At 48.5% G+C, this 25,730-nt stretch overlaps 2 protein-coding genes across 2 annotated transcripts in view; one reads left to right on the forward strand and one right to left on the reverse strand.

The window, feature by feature from the left end:
- Positions 1-1,295: 1,295 nt before the first annotated feature.
- Pabp2 (poly(A) binding protein nuclear 1) lies at positions 1,296-4,802 on the reverse strand. The gene has a single exon (XM_075698892.1). It carries the CDS (start codon positions 4,549-4,551, stop codon positions 3,880-3,882), a length of 672 nt encoding a protein of 223 aa, XP_075555007.1. The 5' UTR covers positions 4,552-4,802; the 3' UTR covers positions 1,296-3,879.
- Positions 4,803-5,245: 443 nt separating this feature from the next.
- Lpin (phosphatidate phosphatase LPIN) overlaps positions 5,246-25,730 on the forward strand; it is a 145,216-nt gene continuing 124,731 nt past the window's right edge. Inside the window, exon 1 of the mRNA XM_075698896.1 lies at positions 5,246-5,400. The gene's annotated coding sequence lies outside the window, so the exon portion shown is untranslated. The remainder of the gene's footprint in view (positions 5,401-25,730) is intronic.

Raw genomic sequence — 25,730 nt, forward strand, 5'->3', positions numbered from 1 at the left:
GCGGTGAGCGTCGAGCAACGCAGCGTTCGGCGCGGCAACGAAATGTGCGCCTGAGCAAGCGACGCACGCCTGAGCCTTAGAAACAGCTCGTTTCTAAGGCAACACCGCACTCACTAGAGGCGCTTTTGTACCGCTTTGAAGCATCGTTTGTACTCGTGGCTCAGTGGTAGCGTCTCCGTCTCACATTCCGGAGACCCTGGTTCGATTCCCACCCAGCCCATCTTGCAAGAGTTGAGCCAAAGCCACCTAGAAACAAGCGCAGCTGCTTATATACCGCCGCGACGGCGCGAGCGACGGCGCGAGTTGGAGCCCCGTTTCTCCTCTGTCGTGACGTCACGGTGTCACGTGGTCAGCCTTGAAGGCGACACCGCCGCGCCTGAGGAGCTGGGTTGAGCTCTAGTAATATGCTTCGCATAAAAAAAAAAACTGCTGTTTGCATACCCCCTAGGAAAACGGAATGGGCCAACCAAAGTGGGCAAACAGTTCGGTCTGACCTGTTCAACCGCCCGTGGTCTAGCGATGCTACATCCCGAATCTGTTCACAATATGACGCAGCAAGTTCTGGGAAGCTAAATTAGCACAGTCAAAAGAGCCAAGCCACATCCACGCGTTTGCCTATCCACAGTCAGGCCACGTCCACAGCCTGATGCCGCAGACCGTTAGCGCGAGACCTGCCTATAGTTGTCGTTTGGGTGACCGCAGTTGCAACACAAATAAAGTTGTGGGGTTTGACGTCGCAAGAATGCAACAGGTCGGCATACTCAGGAGTACACCGACTCGTACTCACTTGGCACTCATTTCAGAGGCAAGTGACAGAGCATCGGTGAATGACAAAGGGCGTGAGTGGATGCATCAAGGGGAGAGAGCGTCGCCTAACATGAGCAGGAACACGAATGTTGGTGATGGTGAGCTTGAGTGCACGTGAGCCCAAACATAAAAGACTGTCAGCACGCGTGAGTAGACATGAGTGCGTATACAAGGGAGTGCCAGTAAACACGAATGGAAGCAAGTATGAACGCGATTGTCTACTGGCGAGTACAAGCGAGGGCAGGTAAGAACATGAGCAGGTACCGATGAGTCCAAGTGCACTTGAGTGAGAGTCGGTGCATCACCTATGAAAATACTGGTAAATGAGTAGCCACTTATTCTGCCAACATATGGAAACTGTACAGCAGGTTATGCAAGTTGTTGCAGTAAAGGACTCCAGATTGCGTGACCATTTATATTCTTTAACATGAACCCTAAGCAGCAGTAACCATGCAACTCGGTGCAAGAGACAGCACAGCACAGGTCAGTACGATGTATAGATAATTTTTTTTTTTATTCTTGAAAGATGAAATTTTTGTATTGTGGGTCGAAAGCCCCTTCATTTTCTTTTGGGCAAATTTCTGTCGATATTCAAGGTAGATTTTTTTTTTTCTACTTTGCATTGTCTGTCGGCGAATAACTTCCTTCGTACTGCCGTTTTGGCAATTCAACATGTTTTCACAGTCCGACGCCGCACCAACAATGAAAGAACAGATTAAATAGATTCGCGCCTCACTGTAGCAGACGCATATACAAAAAAAAAAGAGCAAAAATTAAGAAAAAAGAAGAGCACCTTGATCTATACCAGGAGAACAGAAAAACACACATAGAAAATGACAGCAGGAATAGATGCCAAGGCCATTTTCCCTCAACATCAACCAAGAATAAAACGAGCGACAGACTCTGCACTGCTCTCCACCCGCAAATGTTGATGAGAAATGTTTGCCGTTGCCACCGCATGCAACGTTCCCATATGACCACGTGACTAGGCAGGCCACTTCTCATTCTTACTTTTTCACTACTCCATCTTAATCCACAAAGCCTGCGGAGAACAGGCACTAGTCACAGTCATAGGTTCGCTTCATGCGCTGGCAACAGTCTCTTGCTACCTACTCGTTCTTTCCCCACCGACCCCACAATATGTTGTGATGATGCTTTGTTTTTTTTTTGCAGTGTTGTGGGAATGACTTTACAAGCAATGTGAACACAACAAGAAAAAAAAGTTTCTCTTTCAGCTTCTGTCCTCAGTTCCAAGTGCGCCGAGCCAGGGACGTTTGCACGTTAATACACACACCAAACGCAGAGCAAGAAGTAGTAGTAGTCGGAGGAAAGAAAGATGTGTGCAAAGATGACACCCAAAGCAAAAAGGCAAAAGAAAAAAAGAAGAGGGAGAGAGAGAACAAAAACAACAACAAAACAACGCACAGCACGCCGCAACGAACAATGAGTCACATACCCCACCCAAAGCGAGTTACAACTCTGAACCAAGTCTGGCCAGTGACTATGAACTCATGCAGCAGTTACACCTCTCCGAAAAGGAAACGGACGAGATGGGTGTTGTACAATGGCCGAACTACCTGGGAGCACTACCCCCCTGCAGACTTCAAAAACAATGTTCAGACGTGTCCGTGCACCATGATTGACACTCCTCTCCCAGCCACGAAGAAATGCATCTTAAAAAAGAAGAAAGAAATAAAAAAAGAAGTTTCACATGGTCACTACACAGTGATGCAATGATCCTGCATACACCCGAAGGAAGGCAACCATACCCTAGTTAGTGGCTGCTTAGCTGGGAAACCTCTTCACAACAGCTGTCTCGAAGGAACGATTCTGTTGCATGTACGCATGCCTAACAATCCCTGTAAGCTGCTCCCTCAAGCTGAAGGAACTGTGCCCGCTCTGAGAAAGCGTGCGTGAGCACAGCGGATGAATGCACATACGAAATGGTGCATCTGACCAACTCCTCCGATCAGTATCGGTCTTTATGGGACACTGGTACGACCAGCACATGGGACATCCCGTACGGCTCCACACACACTTGCCTCGTGCAAACGCCAACAACGTGCCCCCCCATTTCACTAATTATTGCTGCCTCGTGACATCCCCCTAATGAAACTAGTACCAAGCGGGAAAGGTTTAAGTGCCGTCTAACCAAAATGGCTCACCCCTGGGGGGTGATTCTGTAAGAGTCCACCTAGTGGACTGTCCATTTCGACCGCTGCTGATTGGATGGATTTGTGCTAGCGAGGAAGAGAGGAGTGGCTCCAGCCAATCAGCAGCGGTTGAAATGGACAGTCCACTAGGTGGACTCTTACAGAATACCCCCCCTGTATTCAGAAATGCAACTTAAGTCGAAGCCCATGCTTGACTTGATTTACATGACGCCTGGCGTTAACGTGCCCAAAGACGCTCACTGCGTTTCTCTCGGCGCGTTCACGATGGGCGTCACTTGGATGAAGTCAAGCACGGGCTTCAACTTAAGTTGCATTTCTGAATACGGGGGTTACTCTGAGCATTCCACGTTGGGCAACTCAGAACTTTCCTGCCATGACAACTCCTTTTAACTGGTTCTTCCTGAACACCTACAGTCCCGAATTTAGACAAGTGGTGCTGCAACACGGCAGGCAACAAGACATTCAGGTGCACCTGCTGTTGCACATAGTCAAGTGCGTTTTAGATCAGGGAACAAACGTGGCTTGCGCACGCAAGGAACGGTAGCGGCGGTACTGCCAGCCACCTGGTAATCCCAAAGATCTCTACTAAGCGAGGCCGGTGAGACGCAAGGTATTTTATGCGCCAATCATGACAGCGGCGCTTCGCTACTTTGCAAGCAGAATGCAAACCTCGATCGAGCCCGCCTGCACATTTCGCAACTGCACACAGGTGTGCTAGATTTCGAGCGCTACGGAGACAAGTGTGTTTGGGGCTGTACGTTTGGCAGAAAGAGGGGGTGGGGGGTTGACCAACGGAGAGAATGAAGGCGAAGGGGAAAGGGCAAGGGGAAAGAAAGCAAAATAGAAAGAAACGGGATCGGAACATGCAAAAAGCGCGGCCCTTTTTTTTCTTTCTTTCCTAGTACGGATAGAACCACGACGCCCTGCGCGGTCGGTAGGCGCGCCGGGGAAAGCGGTAACCGCCGCCGCCGCCGCCGCCTCCGTAGTACATGCCGCGTCCGGGCCTCCGGAAACGACCGCGCGGCGGCCTGTTCGTCGAGCTGATTCCCGGTCGGTTGGTGCGCTTGGTCATCACCTTGATCTGACGGCCGCGGAACAGCGATTCGTCGAGGGCCATGGCCGTCTGTATCGAGTCCTTGTCCGTGAACTCGATGTAGGCGAATCCCTTCGGGTGTCCCGAGAACTTGTCGCACAGGATGGTTACCCGGTTGATGGAGCCGCAGCCGTGGAAGTGCTGCTCCAGTTCCTCGGCCGTCGCGCCGTAGTCGACGTTGCCAACGTAGATGGAGCGCGCGTCAACCTCGATCTTCTCTTCGAGCGTTAGGCCTAGCGAGCCGCCGGGCGGGCTGATGCTCATCTGTTTCTCGACCTCGCTTTGCATTTGCTTCAGTTTCTCGGCCTCTTCCTCCATTTCGCGCACGCGGGCCTTGATCGCCTCGAGCTCGGGGTCGTCCAGGCTGTGCTCGTCGCCCAAACTTTCGTCGAGCAGCTCGCCGCCGGTGGAATCGTGCTGGTGATCGCCGTTCTCTTGCGCCTCGGCGTCGCCGTTCTCGACGGGATTGTCCGCCATGCTTGCGCGAATGTCGCTGGGTTTTTCTTCCGGCTCAAAAAAAAAAGAACGCCGCCGGTTCACGCGACTGCGGATATGCAGGCGGATGCTTCTTCGTTCGCTGGTGTCGCACAGGCGGGACGCGTTCACTACCGGCGGGGCTCACATGAAACGCGATTTTTTTCCCTAGACGCGTCCACGAAAACACTCCAAATACAACACAAACCGCGTAAGCAACCTTTGTCTTGTTGATGGCGGAAAAGTTGGTACTGATGACGATGCGGCTGGCCAAGCGTCTGAACTTTTTCTTCATCTTTATCAAACAATCTAAGCGAGATAACGAGAAACAAATAGATAGCCCATGAATCATATGCGAGAGCTTACCACGTCTCTTAGGTTCCCCTTTTTTTTTTCTGAGTACTTTGCATTTGACATTTGCTTGTTTTCACGGAGTTCTCCAGGGAAGCCCTGTAACTAGTATCGTTATAAAATCACGCGAAAATACTCTTGAAACTTAAAGCTATATAATTTATTTCTTCACACAATGATTAATTAAAACTTTTTAAACTTCTTTTGGCAAGGCAAATGCTGTTGGCGCTGGCTACCATATTTGCCGATTGCAGCGCCACAAACAGCAAGCGGTTACGGTTTTACATTCTGTTTTCCGGTCTATGAAGCGCGCACTATTCCTTCGCTCCACCGGCGTGATCAGAATTTTGGATGTGGACGGTGGACGCCGTGCACTGCTGCATTGTTTCGCGTATGACTTCGACGCGACGCGTCCCTCGTTCCTGGAACCGCTCGCCGGCGTTACGTTCGACGGAAGCTTCATGGAGCATCGGCTCGTAACAACTCGACGCTGAACGAAGGGTGAGGAGCTGTATGCTTTCTTCTAGCGTAGGTACAACAGCTGACACGACTCGTAGGAGTGCGTGCTCTGATGTAAATGTCGCGTTAGGTTTCGTCTCAGGATGTCCTTTAGTGTAACCTGTTTCTGTCGTCTGTGACATCAGGCGGTGCACAGTAGTGTGTACTACGTCTTTAAGCATTTAGTTGCGCTAGACGGTCCAACCTGCGCCGCGTGGTACGAGGATCCATCGATGTATTGTTGTTTCGTTTCTCATCGTTGGGTTGTCGAAATGCGAAGCCGAGTCGGCACTGTTGACGCAACATCACGTCGTTTCGTGTGATTATGTAAACACAAGCAACAATTTTGCACTCCCTGAAAGCCGTGATTGAAAGCTCGGCCACATTATGAGATTGGGGGGGAGACTGAAAATGAATTGGCGCTTTGCCCGTCTGCCTGCTTTTTGCGTTCTTGTTTTTACAGTATACTTTAGATTTGTTGGCGTCTTGACACATGCGTACCAAAGCAATAACTTGTACCATTCAGCGCTTCCTCCTGGTTTGCTTATTTGCAAACCACAGATTTCTACGACAGGATTGAACAGGCGCGGGTCGTTGTCATTTTTTTCCTTTTCTTTCTTTTTTCCCCTCTTCGAAAAGCGTCCACTCCTCCTCGGGGCGGTCTAAAACACTTTTGATTTCCTGCGTCAGCTGTGCCACAATGATTGAAGAGTTGTCGTTAAGAGCCTTACTCTCTTTATTACACAGCGCACGTTAACTATCGTGAGGTCTATTGAAAAAATGCCGTGAGCTAGCAACCTTGAAGGGAGATCTAGCTGTAACTCTGAAATTTGTAGTCAGTTATGCGCAGCGCTTGTTTGATCGTTTGGCAATATTCCCATCCGTGAAAGTCGTTGCATCTTTCCTTTTCTCCTACCTACGCTCGTTACGCACCAAGGAGATAATCACCGTGGAAATAGCCGATGGCGAGCAATCGTGGTTAAGCAAACTAGCCATTAGGCAACCCCATCGAAAGGATTCGATTGTGCGTGCCCTGTGCGCCGTTGAGGTAACCGCGTCAGTTGGAATAAATTTATTTCAGCGCGTAAGCGTGATTACTAAACCATGATACACGGCAGGAGATTGTGCCGCCTGACTTCGCTAAGTCGATGTTGTGGAATGCACAAAACAGCGATAGGTATTGCAAGAAACTAGTATAATCTGTAGGATGTAGACAAAACATAGTACAGGAAGGGAACTCGGCACACAAACATAAGTAGGTGACTATTGTTATTCTAGCTACCTTTGTCTATAACGATTAACTGTACAGTTAATAGTCCATGTATGCAGTGTATGCATTCATACTGTGACAACCATTCGAAAGGAGTATTTTACGCTGTTATCACTCAAATGTCGCAATACGCTCGCATTTCTTTTTGTCCGCATTGTTCGCCGTAACAATTCGTACCTTTAAAAAAAGAACAACATAATGGACCACTGTCGCTGTGTACCTTGCCATCAGAAAAGCGGTATGCTAGAGAGACTTGATGTATGTACTACGTAAAAAAAAAGGGGGGGGGGGAGTGGAAAGAACGATTTCTGTTTGGCCCAAACAATGCCAAGTGTCCCCCCCCCCCTTTCTTTTTTGTGTGTGAATGATGAGGACCCAAAAAGCAACCTTGCTGAACCTCTTCAATGAGAACTTCGTTAAAGCAGCAGTAAGGCACTTTTTATTTTATTCCTTTTCCTAGCCTTAGTTGTTTTAGTTTGTATAGAAACTCGGCTCACTGTAGTTTGATGCAGAGGGAAGCGTGTTTGCTTACTGTGTTGTTTTCCTCGTGCCGTCTTGGCTTGTGCGCGTGATCCAATTTTTCTTCTTTCTTTCTTTTTATTCTTTTTTCTTCGTTCAAGTTCGTGACCGACTCCCTCCGCGGCAGCTTCCTCACGGTCCTGCTAAGTTTTCTGTTGTCATTGTTGTCTTTGCTAGGTGAACGAAACTTAAACGGGGACACCGAATGGGTGTGGGACGTAGCTCGCAGATATTATTATTATTATTTTTTTCAGAAACGCGCCTATATTTTTCTGCTTTTTTTTCTTTTTTGCGATAGCGGTACCTGATTCACGGTTTCGTGTCGGTGAAAAACCTCAGTGCTTGTTTGCATTTTGCTTTATTGTTACTGAGTTGTCTTGCCTCCTTGTTTGGTATTGTGAACCTAGATAACGGGTTAGATAACTGACGGCTCAGCTAGAGAGTCTGCGCGAGATTCCTCTATGCTGTTCGCTAGCAGGGCAGGCGACCCTCGATGACGTTCGGCCTTGGACACGGAGGATAGCGGAAGGCTTTATGGAAAATTTTCGCTTAAGCTCACGACTCCCGTAAGGATATCGGTGTCAGGCACTGTCAGCGGTAAATTTGTAACTTCTTTGACGCAACTTTTGCTTCGAGGAAGAAAAAAAACAAACAAATTTTCTCGGTAGGTGGCGTTCCACAGTACACGATCACAGCACACAGTTCCACTATTGCCCACAGTACGGCGAAAGCAGGACTTTCCCGAGATTGACGTCTGTGGTATTGAAAGAAGCTCCGTCACTGAGGGGGGAAGGGGGGGGGAGGGGGGTTAGTGGAGTGTGCAATGTGAACACCAACAGTTGGCTTTGGACACTTATAATGGAATAATTTTATTGGTGACATTTCACTAGTATTATTTATTGAACTGGCACTGCGAAGGTGGTATCGGCGTCGTCTGTGCAACGTAGCAGCTGCTTCAAAGAAGGGATAAAATGTATTTAGGCCACAAGGATATGCGTCTGCAAATAAAGGTTTCATTCATTCATTCATTCATTCATTCATTCATTCATTCATTCATTTGAAAGCTGCTATAGTTCTGCATAGAAGGGGGCGGGGGAGAAGTAGATTAAAATATTCCAGAGAAGGTTCGAAAAAAAATTTAGAAAATGCGGGTAAACTCGATAAGAATATTTACAGGGGAAAGCATGGAAGAAAGGTCAGTATTTCTTAATTGGCGTTGGGCACAGGTATTAGCGATTTATTTTTTTATTTTTTTTTTCCTGCGATCTGCGCTGGTCCCAAGAAATATAGTTCGACGCGTGCTTTGATACTTACTTATGGTGATTGAATCGACCAAAAAATATCGCTACCATCGCGTTATCGCTCTCGCGAGAGACGCGCTTGCACTTTCGCGAACTTGGGTGAACGTTGCCAGTTTGATAGCGATGTTGGCGGCATGTCGAATCAGATCGCATCCTCAAATCTATATACGCCATATCTATATCCACTGCTCTGGAATACACAACGAACAGCTGACGAGACTCTAGCGGTGATGTTTCGGCCAAGAAAGAGTTCGATCCTTCCATTTCCTCTTCTTTGCTAATGTTTCTCGATTTCGGCACCGGCGCTGTGTTGTAACATTACATGGTATATGATTGTCAGCGGTGATACTTATGATCCCCTGCGTGCGACCTATACCTCGAACTGCTTCAAAGTAGCGCTACCGAAACGTTCCGTATATGCACCCCTGCAAATACTTATGTTTTTCCGTGCAGTCTTTATGGAAATCTTGTGGAATTTATGTGGAATCTACGTAGATTCAGTAACAAATTATGGGAAACTGTCATACAGAATTATTGGAATGGCATACAGAACATTTCAGTGAGGAGAAAACTAATTCTCACGAACATAGCGCAGTTGTATATTAAAACTTTCATCAATGTTATATAGCGACGGCAGAAAGTTTAATGCGTGACGAGTGGGTGAGTTATGTTAACTAATTATTAATTACAGCACTTTAGGCCACTTGTATTTGCGGAATTAAAGCCGTTCAGTGCGAAAGTATGCATTCATCGTGCCTGTTTAGCGAGAAATACCGCTGCGTTCCAAATAATTGTTTGCGCAATCATCCAGAAAATGCATTGCTTTATTATTATTTTTTTTCTTATGTTTATGCCTATGACATAAATATTTGGATGACGCTTAAGCTTCACCCTTTAAGAGTGGAACGTGATAGCATTCAAAGATACCTGACATGTTTCTCACGCTTCCCGGCAACTGCAGCGTATGTAACCGTAATGTTTACCGGGAAGCACTGGAGGCGAACGCTATGCACGAAGGCGAGCTTTCTGGTAGAAACGCGGCCACTTGCTGGGGCCGCGATGGATGGATGAATGGATGTTATGAGCGTCCCCTTTGGAACAGGGCGGTGGGTTGCGCCACCAAGCTCTTGCTATTATACTGCCTATAATGCCCTACCTAGGTTAAAAAAAAATGTTAACTCCCACGACCAAATTTTCTGACCACCTATTGCGAACTTTGCTTTTGTACGTCTCCGTTTTCTGTCGTTTCCCTACTTTTCTTCTACCGACCTTCCAATCGCCTCTTACTAATCTCCATTGCGGGAATGTTTACTTTACCCCTGCTCTCGCTGAACCCAAGGGCTTCAAGGAGGCCAGTGGTGCCTAACTCGACCACTGGGCAGATGTCATCACATTCTAATAAAACATGCTCCATCGTTTCCCTAGCTTTACCGCAGCAAGCACATGCTTCTTCTTCCATCTTATATCTCGCTTTAAAGGTGCGTGTTCTAAGGCATCCCGATTTCGCTTCGAAAAGTAATGAGCTTCCCTTTGAGTTGTCATAAATTGTTTCTTTCCTGATTTCGTTTTTTCCTCTTAAGTAGTTACTCATGGCCGCTTTCTCTTCCGTTGCCGCCACCCATGAGATTATTTCAGCCTCTCTGACTTTCCGCTTGACGTTCTTTGTTGCTGTGTTGCCCACGCTACAGGCCGCATACTTGCTGGTAAGCTTCCTAGTTCTTTTCTTCCACTGTGAATTAATGTTTTTCCTGTACAGATACCTCAAAACTTTCCCAGCCCATTTACTTTCTTCCATATTCCTCAGTCGCTCTTCATAATCAATTTTACTGTGAGCTTCCCTCACTTCAATACTAGTCCAGCCCATATCACCCAGCACAGCTTCATTTGTAGTCTTCCCGTCAACGCCCAATGCGAGGCGTCCCACTGACCTTTAGTTCCCATCGAGTCCTGATTGTACCCCTGATTTAAAGCAAACAACCGCATTTTCAAAAGTAAGTCATGGAACCATTACACCTTTCCACATACCCCGGATCACCTCGTACCTATTGGATCCCCATAGCGCTCTGTGCTTCGTTATGGATGCATTTCTCATCCCCTTTACTGTTATTGATTTTTAATTTGTTTCCATATATCTATTGTCTTCGTTTATTCATATACCGAAGTATTTATTATTATTTTACCCGAGGTATTTCCTGGCCCTGCATCACCACTGCCTGTTCACTGTTCTCATTGAATACCATAGCACCTGATTTCCTAGCACTAAATTTCAAACCTAAATTGTTGCCTTCCTGCCCACAGATATTAGCCAGACGTTGCAAATCACTTTGCTTGTTAGCTAGCCACACAATGTCGTCCGCGTAAAATAAACCTAGAAGCTGCTGCTCTACTACTGTGACCGCCTGTTTGTATGAGAGATTAAACTCGATATTGCTGCTTCCTTCTAGCGCCCTCTCCATCCTCACCATGTACATCATAAACAGCAGTGGGAATAAAGGGCACCCCTGCCTCAGGCCCTCTTTATCAACTTTCACTTCCCTCTTTATCCCTTCCCATTCAACGCAAACGGTATTTTCTACGTAAATCTCTCTCAAAAGCTGTAGACAATCGTCACCTAAGCCTTCCCCTTCCAGAATATCCCACAAAATGTTGCGGTCTACGTTGTCATACGCTCCTGTAATGTCTAAAAAGGCCACATACAACGGTCTGCTTTCTATTCTTGATATTTGAATACACTGAGTAAGAACAAATAAGTTATGATCCAAACGCCTACCTATTCTGAAGCCATTCTGAAGCTCTCCGAAAATGTCATTAATTTTCTGCCAATGCTTGCAGCTTTAATTTGATTGCCTGCATTGCTAGCCTGTATATTACCGATGTAATGGTCAACGTTCTATACGAGTGAATTCTATGTTTCTGCCCCTTACCTTTATAAATTAAATTCATTCTACTTTGTCGCCAACTGTCTGGTATTCGTCTATCTTTTAAAGTTTTTTCCACTGCTTTCACCAGATATTCCTTACTTTTTGGTCCTAGTTCATTAATAAGCCTAACGGGAACCTCGTCTAGCCCTGTGGCTGTGCGCTTAGGAATTCTTCCCTCCAGCATTCTTCCAGTTGAAATTTGTCAGCACCAGCTCCTTTTCCACTTGGGTCTCTTTCATGCTCTTTTTTTCTTCTTCAAATACAACCTCGTCATTTCCTTGGAAAGATTCGGCTGTTATTTTTCGGATGTAATTTAAAGCCGCTTCCCCTTCCAGTTTGTTTCCATATTCGTATAGGATACGTTGTTGCATTGTTGTTGACTTCCTGCCTAATAACTTTATGTGGTTCCAAAATATTCTAGGTGCGGCCTTCTTTTTCTCGCGTATTTCTGACAACCAACGTTCACTTTCACCTTTTATCTTGGCTTGCGCCAGTATCTGAACGAGATACTTTTTCTCCCGGTGTATTTCCGATTTACTGACAACTTCATCCTGCGGTAACTGCGCCTTCTTTGCCTGCCTGTGCTCTCGGGATGCTCTCTGTCATTCGGCGATCGCTTCTCGTATCTCCCTGTTCCACCAGCTTTTCGGTTTCTTTTTTCCTTTCCAATGAACATGTTGTGTCTCTTTCCGTATTCATGTCGTTATTGCACTTAGAAGCTCACTGTATTCCCACTCTTGGTCATTTGCCTAAGTTCTTCCTCGACTCTAGTGATGATAGTTGTTATTTCTTCGGTGTTCAAATTTGGACTGGCCATTTTGCACTCCTTGCCGTCTTTCCCGAATATACATATCCCACTTTCAACATGATGCGTTTATGGTCACTCGCTATGCTGCTCTACCCTTCCTCATCAATGACCCTTTCCCTCAACTTATGAATTCCTTCTGTCATCACAGAGTAATGAATAGTTGATTGCCGGTTTCCCACTTCCCACGGGATCTGCCCTTCACACATAGGCCCTGTATTCACGATAACGAGGTTATGTTGCTCAGAAAGGTTTAGCATTGACTTCCCGTTGTTGTCGGTATAGCCATCTAAATCCTGCATGTCGGCGTTCATGTCACCTAATAGGGTAGTTTCAGCATCTTTCCCGAAACCCTTAATATCAGCGCGTATGCATTCCACTGACTCTTTATTCTTCTCTGTGCAATTATTTCCGGTCCAAAAATATGTAACGCCCAGCCAAGTTTTTTCCCCACTGATTGTACCTGATAACCAAAGATGCTCTTGACATTTTGAATTTACTCTTTTCCATTTGGCTCCCTCATGGATGAGCATTCCGACTCCCCCTCCCTTTCTTTCTGACTTAGTTCTGTTGCACCCTTCCCCAAAATAATTCTCAATCACTGGCGGCTCTTTGGAGTCTCTAAGGCGCGTTTCTGTAATCGCATACACCCCTATTTGTTCTCTCTTTAACTGCTTGTTAATCTCTGGCCAGGCCACTTTTCCTTTCTTCTGCCGCCTTGCATGTTTATGTAGCCTATGACATGGCGAGCTTTCTTTCTTGCTTTCCTTATTTTTCTGTTATTGACGGCGATGCTATTGTGAGGCTCCCTCAGGGGACATTCTTCATTACTACCTACTCTGGCCTCCTGAGCACCCGTGGGCCCCCTAAAAAAAGAACAGCGCGACCAGCAAGTCGCCAGTCCACTTCTCGTGCAAGCCTGTAATTGTAGTGGATCCCGTCTCGTCGAAAACCACCACACCTTCTCACTTCCCTGTTTACTTTGACAACCTCGAAGCGTTTCTCTCGCCTCATTTCCATACCGCCTCATTAGAAGCCACTACGACTCTTTGTACGTGACTGTCACGTACAGGCACCGTGCGCACCGCGATTTGCACCTGAGGGGATAGCTCGCTCAAGTCGTTCACCCACTTCGCCAACTAGTCCTGCCCCTTTCCTGTTTAGGACGTCATTTAGCCCACCTGCTACTATGACAAGGTTGCGCACGTGGGCATTTTCCTCAGCTTTGCTTTTGCTCGCTCCATGACAGAACCCAGTGTCCGCCCTGGGAATGTCCCTACCGCCACTCTTTTATCGATTTTCACCCTCTCCACAATTGCTTCTGAGCACCTAGCCAGGTTTGAATCGCCGGCGATAATCATCATTTCACTCTCTCCTACCTCTCCCTGCTTCCCTTTGTCCTTTTCCGTATGAATCGGACTCGACAAGGGGCATTGACCACTGCGCTTCTGCTTTTTTCGCGTGGCGGCCTCAAGGTAGGTACCGCTATTTCCAGCTAACCCTTCACCACGTCGCACGCATTGCACGTACTTTGCTGGCACTCACCGTCCTGTCACGTCGGGGGACTGCGTTCCATTGTCACGACCATTCTCGTTCACAACGGCGACCCTGTTCAGCTTTTCCTCGGCTGCTTCAAGTCCTTTTTCGACTACGTTCGGTGCATCACGTCCCTATTTAGCTCATTTTTGAGCTCTTGAACCTGTTTGACAAGCCCTTCCTGGAAAGTCTCCATTTTCTCCAGCTTAGCATCGGCATCACAGTGTGTGCCGATTGACTCGATTCCCTCTCCATTCTCATCCGTCCCCTCATCCGCTTTGAGGAGACCCCCGCACCCTGCCCGCTTTTGCGGCTTTCTTGCCATGTATTGCACTGCGTTTTCTAATGTAAATGCTATAATACTATAATACTGCAGAGCATGTGCCTTTTAGGAAAAACCGATGCGCACAGGATCCAAATCGCGATGCGGGGGAGGCGAGCGCCATCTGGATGTGTTGCAAGGAACTGGGCGCGCCGCTCCGTGGCCTCCGAGATTCGCGCGCGCAAATCTTGGACACCGAGGTCGGTCTATGAATGGTAGAAACACCGGAAAACGGGGTTTGTGTTTGAGTTTCCGCGTAACAGAAATATGTTTTCGCGTATATTCAAATTACAATCCGGCGCTGTCATTTCTCTAGGTTGGGTAAGTCGTACTTTACGATTAATCTGGGGTCTCTTACTTTCAGAAATTAAATTAATTAATGTCTTTGCGCTACACGGAGGGGCTGCGTGGGTGGATATTTGTGGTTCGGAAATATTTTTGTCGAATGGACGGTCGACGCGGGGCGGCGTCGCCGGATTTTCTGCGACATGGGGGCCCTTAACGCTGTCGCGTTAAAACGGCTGAAACATCCATAGCATGTTCTGTTCGGTGGAATCTAGTGGTGAGCTATATGGTGCAGACCATAGATCCAAGGATGGTACTCACGTCCATAGAAACTCTATGCTCATGTCGACAGCTTGTAGTAGCCCCTCTTGCGACAGGTCTAGTGGCGCATTGATAAACGCAGTGCGGAACAACTGCTCAAGATGTGCGGTAGGCATTCCAGAGAGCCGCCGGGTGTGAGGCGATCTTAATGTTTCAGCCTCAAGGAACAAGTTTCCGACGCATTTCCGGCGCCGGCCGGCGTCGTCAAGAGCAATAAGACGCTAGGGGCGACGCTCGTTCGACGCCGGAAGTCTGCCCACATGCCAGATCATAACGCCGACGCCCGAAGTGGCTAGCACAGCACCAGCGCGTGACGCCGGCCGACGCGCCGAAAGCCCGCCGGAATCTTGTTCCGTGTGGTTGTGCTCGCAACAAACAGGCTTCCCAAAAGACTTTCGGTTAAGCCCTCTGGAACAACAGAAGTTACAATAGCCTATAAATTTACAGAACCCTCCAGCTGGCATCAGTTGTGCTGTGAAGTTGGAATGTTCTAAGTGAATTTTACTGTTCAGTGCAACAAAAAAAAAGCCCATACATGAGATCGACACATGCCGTACTTTATATCTGAACACATCAAGAATATATGCCTGCAGTAAACTATGCGCAATGTACTTCCGTTTTCTTGGCTAACTTGACTGTCAGAACTGAATGACCGGAAGTTTTCTGGGATCATGAATGCACTGCTGCCACAGCGTGGACAAAAAAATTGGAGGACGCTTAAGCTTAGCCTTCAAGAGTTGAACGCGACAGCGTTCCCGTCGACCCGCCAAGGGGTGTAAGACAATGGGCTACGGCGCAGCGACTAGGCGCCCCGCATCAGACGCGGTGAGCGTCGAGCAACGCAGCGTTCGGCGCGACAACGAAATGTGCGCCTGAGCAAGCGACGCACGCCTGAGCCTTAAAAACAGCTCGTTTCTAAGGCAACACCGCGTTCACTAGAGGCGCTTTTGCACCGCTTTGAAGCATCGAACTCGTGGTTCAGTGGTAACGTCTCCATCCCACACTCCGGAGACCCTGGTTCGATTCCCACCCAGCCCATCTTGGAAGTTGCTTTTTATTTACGAAGTGCCTGCCGTGATTTATCGCTCACGGCCAACGCCGCGGACGCCGACACCGACGCCGACGACACCGGCTTTTCTGCGACACGAGCTCCTTAACGCTATCGCGTTAAAAAGTGTATAGGTCTACCCGCGGACAACTTTCTGTTGCTACGAAGTGAAAGCTACGGAGGCAAAGCACGCACAAGTGAGGGCGCTTCTGAAAAGATTCCCGCGTTTTAGCTCACGTCTGCTTAGGCTGGGGAATGGAAAACATAAACACCCTTTTAGCGACAGTTAAGACAAAACCAAGCTACTTGGTGTAAAAGGTTACTTATTTTGCGGCTTTTCCCTTTCGCGTCTGGGCAAACGCGATACCGTCGCGCAGGAAGCTGCGTCGATTCGGCGTCTGTTCCGAGCAAGCAAAAGCACGGTCGAACGCTGCCGGACTACTTGGCGTGGCATGTGCAGAAGCTCCGCCCCCGTAGCTTTCTTTTCGTGGCTACAGCAAGTTGTCCGCGAGTATTATTGTAATTGGTTGTTCATGTAACGGAGATATATTGTCTGAATAAAGAGGATGGAAAGGAAATTTACTGCCGGGCGCACTGTAACTATTTGGCGCAGACCGCTGACACCTCCGCGACGGTCAGCAGTGGTGGTGGTGGGCACCGTGCATCCGCCAGGAGCCGCGACCATCGCTTCGCGAACAGCGCCACTTGTGGCCGCTTCGTCGTCCGCATCGGGAACGATGCCCCTGGTGCGGGGACAAGCCCACGCTATATCATATCACGTGGGCCTGCCAAAAAGCAAAAGAAATAACCATAATAGAAAACCCGAGTGCGGAACAGTGGGAGAGGATGCTTTCCAGCGACATCCTGAAAGTCCAGCAAGGGCTAGTAAGGCGTGCTCGCACGGCAGCTACCCTCAGTGGGGCCCTGGACTAGGGGCACCAACCCTGCAAATCAAGATGGAAGAAGCCATCTGACGAACCGCTAACTCCATATGTAAATAGAGCAAATAAACGTTTTTCACCACCACCACCACCACGCTCCGCACGCGCCACGGTCACGCCAGCACGGCAGCAAACCGTGTTCATAACGAAAATCAGTGCCCGTATAACTCTACACGGCACTCAGATGTTCTTTTTTTTTTCCCCGAGGCGTAACTCTAATAAAAGGCGAACTGCTTAACCAAGGATACCATGTCCGCGTTGTAAAAAAAAAAAAAAAAAAAAAGGCTGTGTCAACTATAGCTACGAGGTTTCAGACCGCTGACATCCCTCGAACACGAATAAGCGCGCCATTTAAGTACGGGCGACAGTGACACTAGGTTAAACATTGCGTTCTGTCATTTTAATCCGGGAACCGTATTGTCAGGACCCCTCCTTTCCCCCGTTTTTCTTCGTTGGCTGCTCGGACGCCGCGCGCCGTTCGACGAGGGACCGATCTCGGTTGTGATGGCGTGCGAGCCAGTCACGTGCACCCCATCTCTCGACGCCGCATTGAGGGAGGGAAACGTGACTGGGATGACGGAAAGGATAAAAGACGAGACGGACGCTTTGGGATTGAGATCGGCAGCTTTAACTTCAACTCCTCTGCATCATCCGCATATATGTTCCTCTACAAAATGTAAATATAAAAGTGTGTTCTAAAACGTCTTGAAAGTCAGGCCAAGGCGTACGATCCTTAATCAACCATGGTGTGTGAACTTCCCAGATCTTCGGACCGCCCGGGTCACGACAACGCCATCAGGGCAGCGGCCCTAACGCGGACGCGCTCGCCTCCGCTAGAGGCGTTCGCGCCGACTCGGACAGATGGGTAGGACACCAGGCAGCTTTAATTTAACGTTAGCGTAACAGCGGGGTATGGCGTCAACGTTCCGCAAATTAACTTTGCTGAACGCGTGTTTACGTGCGGGACGCTATTCGATTATGCTTTAAATTTCGCATACGTAGTGCACCTAAGTGATTATATCTATTCGCTATGCTTTGCGTGTGCTTTCGAGCACTGTTGAGAGGCAGCGCAATGAAAGCCGGGAGCGCGTTTTATTCGTGCACGGCGAAATCAGTACGAGTGTTGCAAGCTGTCGACCATGGCGTCCGAGATGTCTCGATCTCGGAGGCCATATGCCATCGCGTCTATCAGCCGACTTCACCGATAGGTGGCGCTGCAATCCCGGAAGTTTCATTCGTTAGGTTTCGACGCGTTCGAAACGAGAAACTAACTCCGAAAACCTATGATACTCCGTCGTCGAAGAGGCCTGCGACCAGGGTGTCGGAACGAGATGTTTTTCGTTCTGGTTTTAGTTTCGTTTCTCTGACAAACGTTCCGATCCAGGTGCCTATAACGGGGCCAAGGATAAGGGGAGAGGGTATATTAAAGGAGATAACTATTTGCATATTCACAACAGAGCGACTAGGTCAGAGTTATCTGGATCGCTTGTGGACTGACTTCACGGGGAGAGTTCGTCACTCTGCCCAGACACGCCGACAGCTTTAGGTCATGGGATCATTGTGGCGAGGCCCGACTGCTCGAGGAAGCCGCGCAGTGTTTTGAGTCGCCTAGGTCACGTGGGCCTTGTGGCGAGACCCGCCTGCTCGAGGAAGCCGCGCAGTGTTTTTGGGAGTTGCCTACGCATACGTTTGCCCTTGACAACGCAAGAAAGGGCTTTTTCGGAAAAATCACTGAATAGCCAGTGCAATTCTCCACAAGTTTAGGGATAAACGTGCCGCGAAACTGACGACGGCACCGACGGGCTTCACACTGTCGTAGGCACGTTCGATTCGCCAGCATCACCTGAACCAGTTCACGAGGTGCCGCACCTTGCCATTCATTTCAGCGGCGCAGCAGTGGCGCCTTTTGAACCATGCCTTTCGTTTCAAAAGGCGCAGTCGTACAGGTGCTAAGCAGCAACGCAGCAGACGACACTGCACAGATGCGCAAGCGCTGGTAAAACCCGCCTACGTACGTCTGCCGTGTCTACGCAAGCGCGGCTGTATTAACGCGTCAGGATCCGATCGTGCCGGCAGTTCAGGACTTCGTGCACGTTAGTCTAACGAAACGTGCACCGCGTCTTCACCTTGGCATTCGTTTCGAGTGTTGCGCTGTGCCTGCACTGCAGAAATCGAGCTGCTTAATTTCTCAACTCCTCGTGAACCGCCGTAAACTGGTTCACAGTGGTGCAGTCGAATAGAACGGACCTACAGTATCTCAGTGCAACTTAACTAAAGTAATCGGCGATTTGGCTAAATGATTTGCTTTTGCTTAAAACGGAAATGGAAAAACAATATGTAAGAGAGCAGATGGTAATAAGTTTGTTTAGAAGTACGACTCGAACGGCGACTGCCTCAAGTGGCGTTTGTAATTATAAATGTTGAGTCGCTATCGATTTGTTCAGTGTAATGGCTACACTGCCAGATGATGCGAAGGAATCATAGTGACTTTTACGGAAAATAACACACTGGTGAAGAAAGTTATTACGTTTGGATTTAAGATGGGTTTCCTGTAAACACAGCACTTTCGGAGCGAGTTGGTGGAGAATTTCTTGAACATCATCAAGGTTTCTGACATTCCACTGTCCATTTGTCTACTGTATAGATTGGTGCCGTTTGTACGAAAGGAAATCAGCGCCCAAGCATTCCGTACAGATGGTCAACCAGCGAAGCTGAAACGTGCGGCTCCGGTTTTTATCACTGGGTTAATCCCGACGGTTCGTTAAACGTCTGATCCTCGGTACGCAGTTGCTGCTTAAGCTCGACTGCAGAAGCCTGTTCTTGTGCCCGGGCTGCAGCATCCGCACGGCGTAGACGAGCTCGTTCCTGTTCGCGACGTTGTTGATAGAAAGCTGCCTGCTCCTCAGAAGTACCTACGATGCGTGGCCTACCTGTTTTCAGAACCGGAGAGAAACTGCTACGCGCGCGCTCGGCTGCGACGGAGACCCACGACGTCACTACTGGCGCAGCCAATCGCGCGCCTCTCTTGTTTTTTTTTTTCGCATGGGGTTGCGCCGGAGGAGTTTTCGGCCTACAGGCGACAGACGGATGGACAGACGAATGAATCGGCTAGCCATATACAGCTTAGCTGTAAAATATTTGCACTTCATCGTCTCCAAGAACATTGTCACTTCTTCGTTGACCATCTGAAGGTCGATATATATATAACCTATCGCAAAATGCTGCTCCCCTTTCGGTGACAATACTTTAATTATAGTTTAATGTCTGTAGAATGATTTACGCTCGTAAAAAAAACTTCGTAAAGACTTTTTTAACCAAATAACGTTAAAGCGTTTTTTTTTTCTACTCGGCAGTTGCTGCCTTTATTTTCTTCGTATGCTATTTTTTTTTTCTTGCGGTATGTGTTGCTATCGTCCGCAAGCCACATAAGTGCACTATAATTTATAATGCACGAAACTATGTGCTTGTTGCGATTCAAGGCATGCGAATGTGCAGAACGTGACGTCAGGAATGCCATACTGGAACATTGTTCGCTGCATTCCCAAGCTCAAACTGGAAAACCAAAGAAAACAAGAATTAAAAAAGAAAGTATGCCTGCTCGTCGCGCTACATGTAGTAATGGCGTGGTGTCCGTGTCGATGTCAGTGCAGCCTGCCTATGGCAGAGGGTTTGTGTACCGTGGGACACTGGCGCTGTCAGGTGTGTACACATTCCTTGCCTTGTCTTACAGTCGCCTCGTCAAGTGTCACTCTACGCGAGCGAACGTCAAGGAAGACCTTGTCCCTCACAATGAGTTTTAAATCGGCCTTGAAGGTGTCGGTGGAGTCGACCACCGTATTGGCGTGAGGGGCCCAATGTCGAGCTCCAAGGCGAAGAGGGCGGCGGGAATGCAAGCATTTTGTTAGCTGACATTAGGCCAGTTAGCGCGATTATTTGGACAAGCCGCCTTGGCTATACCGTATAGCGACAGCTACGAACATCTTTTTTTTTTTTTTTTCTGTTTCTGATCGGCACGAGGTCACAGCTTCGATTGGCGGACATGGCGCGGCGACAGCATATCGATGAGGGTCGGAATGAGAGAGAAAAAAAAAGGGAGAGAGTGTGAGAGAACGCGTTTGCATGTAAATTGAGGTGCACGTTAAGAACCCCAATCGAATGAAAAAAAACAACGGTATCAACGACCCAAAGCAAATTACGGCGACTACGCTGTGTCACTTGTGATGGTGGTAAACTTTATTGAAAGGGGGAAGGCGAAAGGTGGAGGGGGCTGAGGAATCGGGCTCGAGTAAGGCCCTGGGCCTGCGTGGGCCTTCTCCGCCCACTCCACCAGTTCAGGCTGTACGTCTCCGGACCTGAGCCAAGCAACTCGGTAAAACGCAAGCAGTCGCGTTTTTAGGCGTCTCCAGACAAACACATACCCGCGCCCAAAGTACATGAACAAAGTCACAGGGGGCAAGGAAAGCGACCAATGTAGGCTCCGTTCACAAACAGGGACACACACACACACAGTGTGGGAATGCACCTCGCTCCCGTTTTCTCATCCCCCGGTCAGCAGCGAGACTGTCTTGTGACTATCGAACACGACGACTGGGTGACGGGTGCGGCGACCGTTTTTCACTCCACCAACCGTTCAGTTCAGTTCAGTTCAGTTCAGTTCAGTTCAGTTTATTGTCCTTAAAGACCTCCGGAGGGGGTATTACATAAGGGGTGGGTTTAACATAAGTTCCACATTTGGTACACTTCATAAGTTATATTCAATGTGATCAATCACACGCTGCAGGAATGAAGACGGGCAAGTGATGCTAACAATGTCAGCAGGAAGGCCGTTCCAGTCTTTAGCTGCTCGAGGAATGAATGAGGCGGAAAAATGAGTGGTTCGGGCACGCGGCCGTGCGACTTGCTGCGGATGACTGGTGCGGTGAGAGATGCGTGTGCGCGTGCGTGCGTGCGTGCTTGTGTGTGTGTGTGTGTGTGTGTGTGTGTGTGTGTGTGTGTGTGTGTGTGTGTGTGTGTGTGTGTGTGTGTGTGTGTGTGTGTGTGTGTGTGTGTGTGTGTGTGTGTGTGTGTGTACACACCGTCGTTGTTATCTCAGCGGCGCGTACGCGTGAAGTTTCCGGACGTTGACGGACGGGCTGGCGCGGTCCGAGCATGTACGTACTGCCGCTTGGAAGAGACCGCGGGTGCCGTTGACCCCGCGGCTGTGCACAAAGGTGGCGGAAGGACGCCTGCCTTGGCTCTCTCAACGAGAACGCCGAGCGCGCGCAGCCCCTAGCGACAGCCCCGTTGACGCCTTCCAGCGCGGCTTCTTCACCCTTTCCTATCTCGTCGGTGTGGGAATCCGCGAGTCACACTCCTTTGAAGTTCCCCCTCCCCCTTTCCTTTTCTTCTTCTTCTTCTTTCGCTTTGTTCTTTTTTTTTTTTTTGCTTCTTCATTTGTGGCACCGTCGCTTGACTCGTAGTGTGTGCCTTGTATACGGAGGAACAAAATAGGTCACGGAGTGCGGTTGCGCGCAGCGTATCTGTAACATGTATAAAAATGGCGAGAGAGAGGCGCTAGAAGGGCGCCCTTTGTTAGGCGCACGGTGCCATATATGCGGGACCAACCATTTTATCGGGCGTACGCAGTCCCGGGAAAACGCGGGGCTTACGCGACGCAGACGCGGGATATACGCGGGGTCGCCCCTTCGATTTGGGGCTTTGTTGTCCGCGGAAAAGCAACCCCTGGAGGTCAGAATTAATCGGGAGCCCTCGGCTAATAAGTGATAGTTAGAGTTTAACTAGCCTTCTTTTTCTCTATTTCTTTCTTTTTTATCGGCTCACAAAGCTTCTAATTTGTCTCTTTGCGGTTGCCCTCGGCTTTGGTTGTTAAAGTCGAACAGCGATATTTTAATCGTTGTGCTTATAACTAGAATCACTTTTGAATTAACGGGTGTGCGAATATTTGAATGCAAGTCGAATAGTATCTGCTACTCGATCCGCATTCGACGCGCGAATTCACCATTCGTATAGTTGGGGACCTGCCCTGGCTTTAACCATATATCCGTCGAAGTTATACCTGCAGACGGTGGGCCTTCAACCGACTTGACCACCGGGCTATACGATCCGCGTGGGTCCAACAACCGGGACCCTCTGATGCATATTGTCCAAAGCGGATTAAACTGGTATATGTAATCATGTAATGCCATTAAGCAAGCTTCCGGGGAAATGTCGGAAGTGTCGAATATTTGATGGGGGCGAAATGCTAAAGCACCCGCGTACCGTTCATTGGGTGCACGTTAAAGAACCCCAGGTGGTCGAAATTAATCCGCATTCTCCCACTATATACGGCGTGCTTTATAACCAGATTGTGATTTCGGCGCTTAAAACCCCAGAAATTCATTTGTAATTTTGCCGAATATTCGTTTCAGTTAGGATACAAGGGATAACGTCGTCGGGTGGTTAATGTGCTGCTCAGTGATTTCCTGTCATTCAACGATGACGTCTGTCGTGACGTCAGGAATTTTATTGGCGTATGTCTGAGGGCCCAGTTAATTTTTTCATCGGTGAAGTATTGTACTCTAACGATGTCAGACTGACGTAACGGCGCTTGCGTCTCCGGCGCGAAATAAAGAAATACATTGAATTTTGACCTTCGTTTCATTTTGTTTACCGCGACATTGACGCAAATTGAATTTCGAATTGCATTTTATCGCCCAAAACTCATGCAACGTTTTTCTTTCGTGCCCCTTCCTCGAATTTGTATAAGAGGGAAAGGGGGTGGGGACGGAGAGTATTCGCGTAGGTGCATGTTAGCGGCGTATGGGTGACACATAGCGCAACGCGTATGGGTAACGGTGGTTCTCAAGGCTCACGCTTATAGCATCGAGGCTTTCTCGACTCTTGGAGAATTAATATTCGGTTTGCTGCTTCGCTGCCCTTTCGAAAGGCCCGGCGTCGTTTTCTCCACGGATGTTTGGAAGTTGGTCGTGCCTAGTTCCGGACTGCATTCGTGATGAGCGACGTAGGTGCGCGCGTATTCGGCAGGGCCATGCTTAATGTATTCGTCTGGTTGCGTGATAGCTCGGAAGGCTGCCTTGGTGGGTGCTCTCAACTGGCAATCGCCCCCCTATCTCCCATCTTGTATATTTTTCGACGACCCAATGGCATTTCGCACTTTCCATTTACGTCTTTATATATATATATATATATATATATATATATATATATATATATATATATATATATATATATATATATATATATATATATATATATAGCAGTGGAATCATTTTACTGGAGCGCGAGCCGGTCCTCCCTGCCTCTTTTAAACTTTAAACTTTAAAAAGTCAACTGTCTTAGGTAGTGATATACCTTAAGAAACGCTAGGGAGGGAAGGAAAGGAGGAAATTGCGGCAAGTTCGCTGACGCGTGTGGTTTTACAGAAATTGGTTTTGCAGTAATTGCAAGAAACGCTATACGTTGTCCAATAAGTATGCCCTGCCGAGCGCACGCACATTTCGTCAACGTGATGAATTTAGTCGCGTTGTTCTGGCAAAAATGCGCTGTCATTAAATTTTACATGCGTGTCGCATATACGCGCAGATATGTGAAGCTGAGAGGACGACGAAGTCAAGGACAGAGGGCGGGGGGGGGGGGTGTAATTAAATGTTGTTTCAATGCGTAGCATTATATGGCGAGTCATGTTCCATGTGAAGCCACAACACCCCTTTCCCAATGCAGGGCGAGAACGCGCAGTAGATATATCTGCCACCCGGAGTGCAGTGACAAAAGGACCCACTGTCCGCGATAACAATAGGCTCGCCGGCGCGAAACATTCTACAAGCCCGTCCGCTTTTGCCATTCCCCATGCGCCACGCGTAGAAAGGCTGCGTTAAACCTAGGCCAGAAATGTCTTAAGTCTGTACAGCTAAAACAGATGATTGGGTGGGTTGGTACACGACATACTTGCAATTTAAGATAGCGCGAAAGGCGCAGCGCCGTGTGTGTGTGTCCTTCTTTTACACGGCATTCCGTCTTTCGCGCTGTTCGTCAAAAGCACGGCCTTCGAGATTAGCGTTCTGTTTACCCAGAGAGAGAAAGAGAGAGAGCTGTCGCTGAGCTCGACGTGAATATTTCTGGATGCAGGAGCAGCTGCGTGACAACTGCCGCTTACGTTACGTCTTCAAATTTGTCTTACTCAAAGAACAGCGATTTTTTTTTTTTTGCCGTAGAAATTTGAGGAGATCTAATGGATTACTTGGTCCACGTATACAGCGATGCGGCATATGCTTCCAGCACCTAACTGTGGCAATTCACAGTTAGGTGTCTGAGCACCTAACTTAAGTGTCCGGACTGTCTTTTTCCAGTCTCGGGCGGATATGTACCTCCTCCTACCTGCAACGATAAGCGCCGCCGAAAAGAAGAAAAAAAAATGCGCTATATCGGAAACGTGGCTGGCATTTTTGGAGCCCTTCCAGTAACGCGCGTCCAGTGTCATCCATTCCGCGCGGCTCACGGGCGGGCCTCTGCGTGTGTATAGAGACGTACACGGAGAGTGTATACACATACTGCTATACTTGGCCGCCCTCCCGTCGTGTGAATAAGCATCGGGAGGTTTCTTCGTTTGGTACAAGCGCGTCCTTCAATTTCCGCCTATGTCGCGCCGAGAGTGCGTCGTACAAGAGTGCGTCGATGCGCAAAGCGGCCGATAAACGTGGGCCCGTTGTGGCGACGCCTCACCCCCCCCCCCCCCCTCAAGATAGGACGCGGGCACGTGTAGTCAGCGCGCACACCGAGGCGAAGAGGCTCGATACCGCGCTATCTACTGCATACCTCTTTGCAGCACGCGTGTTTGTACGTAAGCCGTAGTATATGCATACGTATATATAGCGTACGTGCTTGCGAGCTCGCTGGTATGTTGCTGCTTGTATAGATGGACGTGTACCCCCTGTTGGTGTACGCGGTCGCAGACTTTATACGTGAAAGGTGATCGCGGGAGTGATGACCGAAATTAATTTTGGCGCCTCTGGGCGGATGCTTTAGGGGGATGCAGGAACGAGGTACTATAATATATATATATATATAT

The sequence above is a fragment of the Dermacentor variabilis genome, chromosome 7 (genome assembly GCF_050947875.1).
Source record: "Dermacentor variabilis isolate Ectoservices chromosome 7, ASM5094787v1, whole genome shotgun sequence".
Taxonomy (NCBI): domain Eukaryota; kingdom Metazoa; phylum Arthropoda; class Arachnida; order Ixodida; family Ixodidae; genus Dermacentor; species Dermacentor variabilis.

What these genes read in the sequence shown, in the direction of transcription:
- Pabp2 (XM_075698892.1), bottom strand. Translation starts at nt 4,551, where the DNA reads ATGGCGGACAATCCCGTCGAGAACGGCGACGCCGAGGCGCAAGAGAAC.